The following is an 8,796-nucleotide window of genomic DNA, read 5'->3' on the forward strand; positions in this document are numbered from 1 at the left end:
TGGGCCTTATTTATTAATACCAGCCTGTCTTACGGCAACCAATCACAGCGAAGATAAGAAATGTAAGCGGAGCTCTGATTGGTTCGTGTGGACGACATGCCGGTTTACATATTCATGAAGTGGTTTAACATCCTCAATATTTTTTCCTCTAATACAAACATTTTCTTTGGTTTTCTGAAACATCGGAAAAGATGGTAAAATTGGCGCATTCTGAACGTCCCGCGAGTTCTGGTCACCGCCACTTTCTGTACAAAGAACGTTACATAGGAAGTTAAATACAATAAATAATAAATTAAAAGAATAAAACTAGACGATGGGCGATGACGCGTGGTAGGGAAGGGTGGGCTCTGCGGTCACGGTGGCGATCCGCCATCTTGGACTTGGGGCGGTCGGAATCCTAGTGGGGGACCCCGTTTGTTCTGTACACAGAGGTTTTTTTTGTCCGTAGAAAGTTCTGGCATCGACCTCACAGTGAACGGGAAAGAAAAATGTTCCCTTTATTTACGTCTAAATGGCGATTCGCGTAATTGTCCTTCTCCAGCTTCGCCCGTCCTCCGCCGCCCTCTATTTTATGCTCTCAGTTACTTAAAAGAGGTTTGTCTTAAGGACGTTTGGCTTCCGATGAAAAGTAGACAGGACGCCGGCAAAGGGACCCGGCACGGCATCGGCAGGCTGCCAGGCTTTCAGCAGGTCTGCCGTGCTGCTACTGGTGGGGACTCCAGGCCACACCGGGGGCTTCAAGGTCTGGGTGGTATGACTGGGTGGCCCTATGCTCACTCCGATGCCCGGGCTGGGACTCAAGCTGCCCCCTGGACTGTGGAGGCTAGCGGTGGTGGGCAGGGATGCCGTGCTATCTGGGGTTGGGCTGCAGTTGGATTCCTTGGACTCATCATCCTCTGAAGAAGATCTGGGGTCAGACTTTTTGCCGTTGGTTCCTCCATTGCTGCCGCTCCCACTTTTGGAATTTGCTGCCCTTTCTTGTTTGCGGAATTTAGCTCTTCTGTTCTGGAACCAAACCTGAGGGGAGGAAGGAGAAATCTAAAACCATTCGGTAGAGGCACCCGTGACGCAAGTTACCCGAGCCCACTGCCATCTTGGATACAAGTGATTGAACTCTGGGACATGTAGTCTTTACACCAGGCACTGTACAGTCTACACCAGCAGAATAGTGAGTGCAGCTCTGGAGTATAATACAGTCCGTAACTCTGATCAGTGCAGGATAAGTAATGTATGTACACTGACTCCACCAGCAGAATAGTGAGTGCAGCTCTGGAGTATAATACAGGATATAACTCAGGATCAGTACAGGATAAGTAATGTAATGTATGTACACAGTGACTCCACCAGCAGAATAGTGAGTGCAGCTCTGGAGTATAATACAGGATGTATCTCAGGATCAGTACAGGATAAGTAATGTAATGTATGTACACAGTGACTCCACCAGCAGAATAGTGAGTGCAGCTCTGGAGTATAATACAGGATGTATCTCAGGATCAGTACAGGATAAGTAATGTAATGTATGTACACAGTGACTCCACCAGCAGAATAGTGAGTGCAGCTCTGGAGTATAATAGAGGATGTAACTCAGGATCAGTAATGTATTGTATGTACACAGTGACCCCACCAGCAGAATAGTGAGTGCAGCTCTGGAGTATAATACAGGATGTATCTCAGGATCAGTACAGGATAAGTAATGTATGTACACAGTGACTCCACCAGCAGAATAGTGAGAGCAGCTCTGGAGTATAATACAGGATGTAACTCAGGATCAGTACAGGATAAGTAATGTAATGTATGTACACAGTGACTCCACCAGCAGAATAGTGAGAGCAGCTCTGGAGTATAATACAGGATGTAACTCAGGATCAGTACAGGATAAGTAATGTAATGTATGTACACAGTGACTCCACCAGCAGAATAGTGAGTGCAGCTCTGGAGTATAATACAGGATGTAACTCAGGATCAGTAATGTATTGTATGTACACAGTGACCCCACCAGCAGAATAGTGAGTGCAGCTCTGGAGTATAATACAGGATGTATCTCAGGATCAGTACAGGATAAGTAATGTATGTACACAGTGACTCCACCAGCAGAATAGTGAGAGCAGCTCTGGAGTATAATACAGGATGTAACTCAGGATCAGTACAGGATAAGTAATGTAATGTATGTACACAGTGACTCCACCAGCAGAATAGTGAGTGCAGCTCTGGAGTATAATACAGGATGTAACTCAGGATCAGTACAGGATAAGTAATGTAATGTATGTACACAGTGACTCCACCAGCAGAATAGTGAGAGCAGCTCTGGAGTATAATACAGGATGTAACTCAGGATCAGTACAGGATAAGTAATGTAATGTATGTACACAGTGACTCCACCAGCAGAATAGTGAGTGCAGCTCTGGAGTATAATACAGGATGTAACTCAGGATCAGTACAGGATAAGTAATGTAATGTATGTACACAGTGACTCCAGCAGAATAGTGAGAGCAGCTCTGGAGTATAATACAGGATGTAACTCAGGATCAGTACAGGATAAGTAATGTAATGTATGTACACAGTGACTCCACCAGCAGAATAGTGAGTGCAGCTCTGGAGTATAATACAGGATATAACTCAGGATCAGTACAGGATAAGTAATGTAATGTGTGTACACAGTGACTCCACCAGCAGAATAGTGAGTGCAGCTCTGGAGTATAATACAGGATGTAACTCAGGATCAGTACAGGATAAGTAATGTAATGTATGTACACAGTGACTCCACCAGCAGAATAGTGAGTGCAGCTCTGGAGTATAATAGAGGATGTAACTCAGGATCAGTACAGGATAAGTAATGTAATGTATGTACACAGTGACTCCACCAGCAGAATAGTGAATGCAGCTCTGGAGTATAATACAGGATGTAACTCAGGATCAGTACAGGATAAGTAATGTATGTACACAGTGACTCCACCAGCAGAATAGCGAGTGCAGCTCTGGAGTATAATACAGGATGTAACTCCGGATCAGTACAGGATAAGTAATATGTACACTGGTACTTTGCTTTTTATGAAGATAGAGTATATATATATTTATATATTTTCCGGGGTGACATGTTTTAACCCCCCCCCCCCCATATTCCCCAATGCTTTGTCCCTTAATAGTTACCTGTACGCGGGCTTCAGTCAGGTCGATCTTGAGTGCCAGCTCCTCTCGGGTATAGATATCTGGGTAGTGGGTTTCAGCAAATACCCTCTCAAGTTCCTTAAGTTGGGAGCTGGTGAACGTCGTCCGGATTCTCCGCTGCTTCCGCTTCTCATTGATACTGGATGGGTCGGAGAAGAACTTATAGGGCACTGTATGTAGAAAGAGAAGTGTTAGGACTGGCACAGAATAAATATTACTGAATACATGTACTAAGACCATATAGAAGGTTTCTGGTGTATGGGTTATTGCAGGTTATTGTTCTCTGGTATCAGACAGATGGGATTGTTCTGCAAAATAAAATAAAAATCCCCCCCCCTCCTCAAGCGAATATCTGGCGTTCAAATTAGACCCTGAAAACCACAGGTCAGTAAAGGATGGTGGAGGCTGTTAGAGGCCAGGGAGGGGTGGTGGAGGATGGCAGAAATAAGTGAAGGATAGTGGAGACTTGCAGAGGCAAAGAGTGTATTAAAGGCTGGTGGTGGCCCAGAATGGTGGAGGCTGGTGGTGGCCCAGAACAGTGGAGGCTGGTGGCGGCACAGAATGGCAGCTGTGGGTGCAGCGCCACCAATGCCCCCCTTAGTGGTGACATGTAGCTGCTCTTTAGATTGTCAGCTCTTGGCAGTACTCTGGTTGTGGTCACTGAGTCCTGGTCTGGGTGGTCAGCGCTCCCCTATCAATCATCGAGTAATTAGGCTCATTAAAGGGACCGTGTCCTTATTTACAGTTTATAATAGCCCCATTCCACAGCTGCAGCTCTGGACCGGCAGGGGGTGACTCTCCTTTCACATTCCACAGGTCAGGAGGGGCCCCCAGCTGGGCCCCCCACAAGTGTCGGTGCGCGATACAATGTAACAGTGACTGCGCTGGATACAATGTAAACACTTCAAAGGAAGGATCAGTCCCTGGGGGTCTCCAGAACTTTGAAGCCTCAATCCCTCCATACACCGGACCCCACCCCTAGAAGGACCCCCGTATACCAGGCTCTTCATCTGTGACCACCCCCCTCCACCTGCTCTAGGAGACGGACACTGGAGTTTGTGGGTGCAGTGGACAGTCCTGTGACAGCAGCAGCAACCCCCCCCCCCCCCCAATATAACTGTACTGTTACAGTGACATCTAACAACTAGCTACCATATTATATCGTGATAACATCGGGACGGATAGGATGGAAGTTCACAATGATACACGGATTCAGTCGGAAACGTCCTTGTCCGATGACTATACAAATATCATGACATAAACGGATGTCATTATCTTCAGGTTACTATAAATATAATTAAGATACAATCATGTCATAACATTACTGATACCTTAATATATCGTGATATGAGGCTTTCCTGTTACTATCAACATTTTCCGGTTATATTTTTACGATTATTTCACAAAAAACTGAAGTTATAAAAGGGGAATGTCATCATTATCATCACACTAATAGCGGCACACAATCATATTATTGGTAATAACATTATGTCGCGATAAATGAGTTTCCTAGAGAAGAGTGATCTTTAGGGAATGTATACTATTATTATTATTATTATTAATATATTAGCATAAACGAGGAACAGTCATCTCAAAAATATCATATCGCAATATGAGGGCTACATAATGGTATCAGCATGTTATAATATTAGTGGCTCAATTACTTCGCATAATGTATGGATGACAAGTGATATAATAATTGAAACGGGATATAATCTTCACAAGACTAAAATAATTAGCTGTATCACGAGATGAGGGTTTTTTTTTACATGTCATAGGTACTAAAGCAATGTATATATTTAATTGTATTTGTAGTTTTATATGTGTATTTCAGACTTGAAGTGTGATACCAGGAGATAGGATTTTTTTTATCGTGTAGATTATAGTGGTGACAGATACAATAATCTTGATTTAATATCGTGATGTCCGTTTCCTATTAATATCAAGATTTTGTAGTACTAAATAATTTCTTCATATTATATCAGCATTAGAAACGAATTCAACGAGATGCAATATTCTCATAACAAGTATGATACGGTAATATTGCGATATGTAGGTTTAATTTGGGCAGCTGGGTTTTATAGCTTTTTTTATACAATTATTTGATGACAGGAAAAAAAAAAAAAAGGTTATTCAGTTGTATAACCGGAATATAGTGAGGATGTTACAGATCTATCGAGATATTTTCCTACTGTAATAAGAGGATAACAAAAAGTTACATTTATTTACTGGAAAAGATGCATATCAGAATAGTAAAATCAGGAGATAAAATGCTTTTTCTACGATCTATAGATATCCCGATATTAACAAAATTTATTTCTATAGTAATATAGAGATCACACGATTATATCGTAATATTAAGAGGTCATGATAATATCTGGATTTAATAAGGATGTACTTTCATTATTAAACCTTACAATAACTCCTAATATCGCGACTATATATCTGATTGACAACAAATGTATATTCCGGTCAGTACGTAGAGGAACCAAATAGATTACAAATTGTACAAATTATCTATTAGTAAACAACCGGATGAGAGGATGCGTTATCTGTAGATGATGGTGGTTATGATTATAATTGTGATTGGACGATCCTGTCGTTAAACAATAGATATAAATAAAAAAAACTCCAGACACTGAAATCACGAAGAATCCAACAGAGAAGATTTAATCTTCATGTATCCGCCACGATGGGAGCAGAATAAGAATATCCTGATTCTAGTTATAATCGAGTGTAGTTGTGATATAACGAGTTATCGCTCCAGTGTGTCGCGACTCAATTACAGATGAGAAATCCTGAAACTAGATTTTACAGGTGTGAATTATTATATAATAAACATATTTAAAGAATGACTAAATCACTTCAAAGCGATCCTGCCTGCGGATTCTGTCGTGACATGAGCACAAAATACTCAATATAATGACGATTGCCAGCTCTGATCATCACGATTTATAACAAAGATGGGATTATCTAGAGATCAAGTAATTCCTAGGGAGATTCATTCCACGGGAAGTATTGTGAGGTAGTCGCGATATATATATATATATATATATATATATATATATATATATATATAGGACTCCCATTTCAATACAGACATCCCTCATGTATAAAGGAGCACCCCCACAGACAGACCATTACCCAGAAACCCTCCATACATCCCCCACTTAAGGGGAAACTATCACACACAGAACCAACCACCCATAAACAGGTCCTTACACAAATTGGTCTTGTCGGGGTGAGTCGGTGACAGCCGCAGATTTGAGGGACAGCTGACCCCGGACGTCTGTAGAGTAGGTGGGGGCTGGAGGTTCCTTACTGGCAAGGGATGGGGTGCAGTTGGCAGGAGATATGCAGGTACAATTGGGAGGGTTGGGTGGGGGTAGCAGTAGTGGCTCCCCAAAAATGACAGGTGACTCCGGGCTCATTCACCTGTGGAGTAGGGGGGGGGGGCTGGTGGTCCTTTACTGGTCAGGTAAGGGCTGCAGCTGGCAGGGGCTCTGGGGGTGCAGTTGGGGGGTGGATGGGGCAGCACTGGGGGATCGAACATAAAGTACAGCTGACTGAGGGGGCACTCCCCTGTGGAGTGGTGGGGGGCTGGCAGCTTCTCTGGTCAGGGTGGTTATGGGGTGCAGGGTCAGCACTAGGGGGGTGCACGCATCTGTAGAGTAGAGGGTGGGCTGGGACTTGGTTATGGGGTGCAGGGTCAGCACTCACCTGTGGAGTAGGGGGGAGGGCTGGGACTTGGCTATGGGGTGCAGGGTCAGCACTCACCTGTGTAGTAGGGGTAGGGCTGGGACTTGGTTATGGGGTGCAGGGTCCGCACTGGGGGTGCACTCACCTGTGGAGTAGGGGGAGGGCTGGTGGTCGCGCAGGGCGCCCAGGGTGCAGCTGGCAGGAGTGAGCGGGGGGCACCCGGGGTTGGCGGTGAAGCTGCTCCGGATCGGGGTGTACTGGAAGGAGTTGGCCTGGCTACAGCTGCTGTACTCGGCGTAGGCTGAGGCTTCCATAGCGGCCATGCACGAGTCGTACGAGTTGAGGTAAGAGTAATCCATGGTGTGACCCCCGCACATCCCGCGCCCGTCTCTGCTCCAGCGCTCGGACTCCTGCGCCTCTAATACCCGCTCCCCCCAGCCCTGCGCCACATGACAACACCGCCCCGCCCCTCCGACTCCGCCCCGATCTATACATCTATTATATCCGCGCATTATAACCTCATATCACGTGTCACTTCACTGCACTGTTATAAGACTATTACACTATCTTCACTTTATATATAATATCCGGAATTATTATACCTGCGTGACGTCATCTGATTATAATGTGTTACTTCACTGCAATGTTATAAGACTATAATCACTTTATATCACGTTGTGTGGTTATAATATCCGGCATCAATATACCTGCGTGACGTCATCTGCTAATAATGGGAAATATTATTATAATAGTCCATCACTTTCTTATAACGTCCGATCACATATTAAGGTATGTGCACACACACTAATTACGTCCGTATTTGACGGACGTATTTCGGCCGCAAGTCCCGGACCGAACACAGTGCAGGGAGCCGGGCTCCTATCATCATAGTTATGTACGACGCTAGGAGTCTCTGCCTCGCTGCAGGACAACTGTCCCGTACTGTAATCATGTTTTCAGTACGTGACAGTGGTCCTGCAGCGAGGCAGGGACTCCTAGCATCGTACATAAGTATGATGCTAGGAGCCCGGCTCCCTGCAGTGTGTTCGGTCCGGGACTTGCGGCCGAAATACGTCCGTCAATTACGGACGTAATTAGTGTGTGTGCACATACCCTTATAACGTTGTCAGCGTCTTGTTATAATGTTGTATGGTTATTATACCGTTATGATATGTGTCACGGCACTATAGTATTATATCATTATAATAGCTACTGTCCTATCACATTATATTAGTACATTATAACGTTATATCACACTGTGCTAGTTTATCAGCTCACTCTATGGTTATATTAGTCCAGTTACCTGATTATACGCTTATATGATGTTCTGGGGGGCTACTTTGTTATAAAATGATTATAGCATTATATGATTATAATAGCTCAGAGCTTTCTGTTAAATGACAATATATTATACATGTCGACTGTACTATTATAACTCTATATGATTATAATCGTACAGCATCATTATACCGTTATATCATCGTATAAACTGGTTATTATAACGTTATTACCCTCCAGCTCTGTCTTCATGAATGAAATCACCTGACAGAGGGGAGACATGGGGACATTATAATGGCGTTATATTATTACAGTCTGTTACTGCCGCCTTGTAGATCGGTGCTGTATATCGTGTGGTGATCGCGATATACACGACTCTGGCGATTTGCTGCTGTTATTAATGATGATGATATCCAGGGAATAATAATAATAGATGACATATATATATACGGCTCTAGTGTAGACTCATTATATAATATAGTAAACGCCGCACGTGACCAGCCGGGAGAAGGAAGACGATCATGATGACGACAAGTCGTGTAGTGACGTCATACAATGTCTTATAAACTACAGGACAGATATAATGATGACTGGAGGCTTCTCTCACATCATTCAACGAAATCTGATTCCAGGAACAACATGAAGAGTTTGTGG

The 8,796-nt window shown here is 43.8% G+C and overlaps 1 protein-coding gene across 2 annotated transcripts; it reads right to left on the reverse strand.

Annotated features, from left to right (window-relative positions):
• Positions 1–39: 39 nt before the first annotated feature.
• Positions 40–7,223, reverse strand: PHOX2A (paired like homeobox 2A). 2 transcript variants are annotated; one of them, XM_075848434.1, is made up of 3 exons: positions 7,010–7,223; positions 3,148–3,335; positions 40–1,017 (listed from the first exon to the last, which is right to left on the reverse strand). In XM_075848434.1, the coding sequence occupies exons 1-3, from the start codon at positions 7,221–7,223 to the stop codon at positions 586–588; spliced, it is 834 nt and encodes a 277-aa protein (XP_075704549.1). In that variant the 3' UTR covers positions 40–585. The 2 variants fall into 2 exon arrangements, with proteins under 2 accessions (XP_075704549.1, XP_075704548.1); XM_075848433.1 differs by having other exon boundaries at positions 40–1,038.
• Positions 7,224–8,796: the final 1,573 nt, after the last annotated feature.

The sequence above is a fragment of the Rhinoderma darwinii genome, unplaced genomic scaffold, assembly GCF_050947455.1.
Source record: "Rhinoderma darwinii isolate aRhiDar2 unplaced genomic scaffold, aRhiDar2.hap1 Scaffold_4018, whole genome shotgun sequence".
In the NCBI taxonomy this organism is placed as follows: domain Eukaryota; kingdom Metazoa; phylum Chordata; class Amphibia; order Anura; family Rhinodermatidae; genus Rhinoderma; species Rhinoderma darwinii.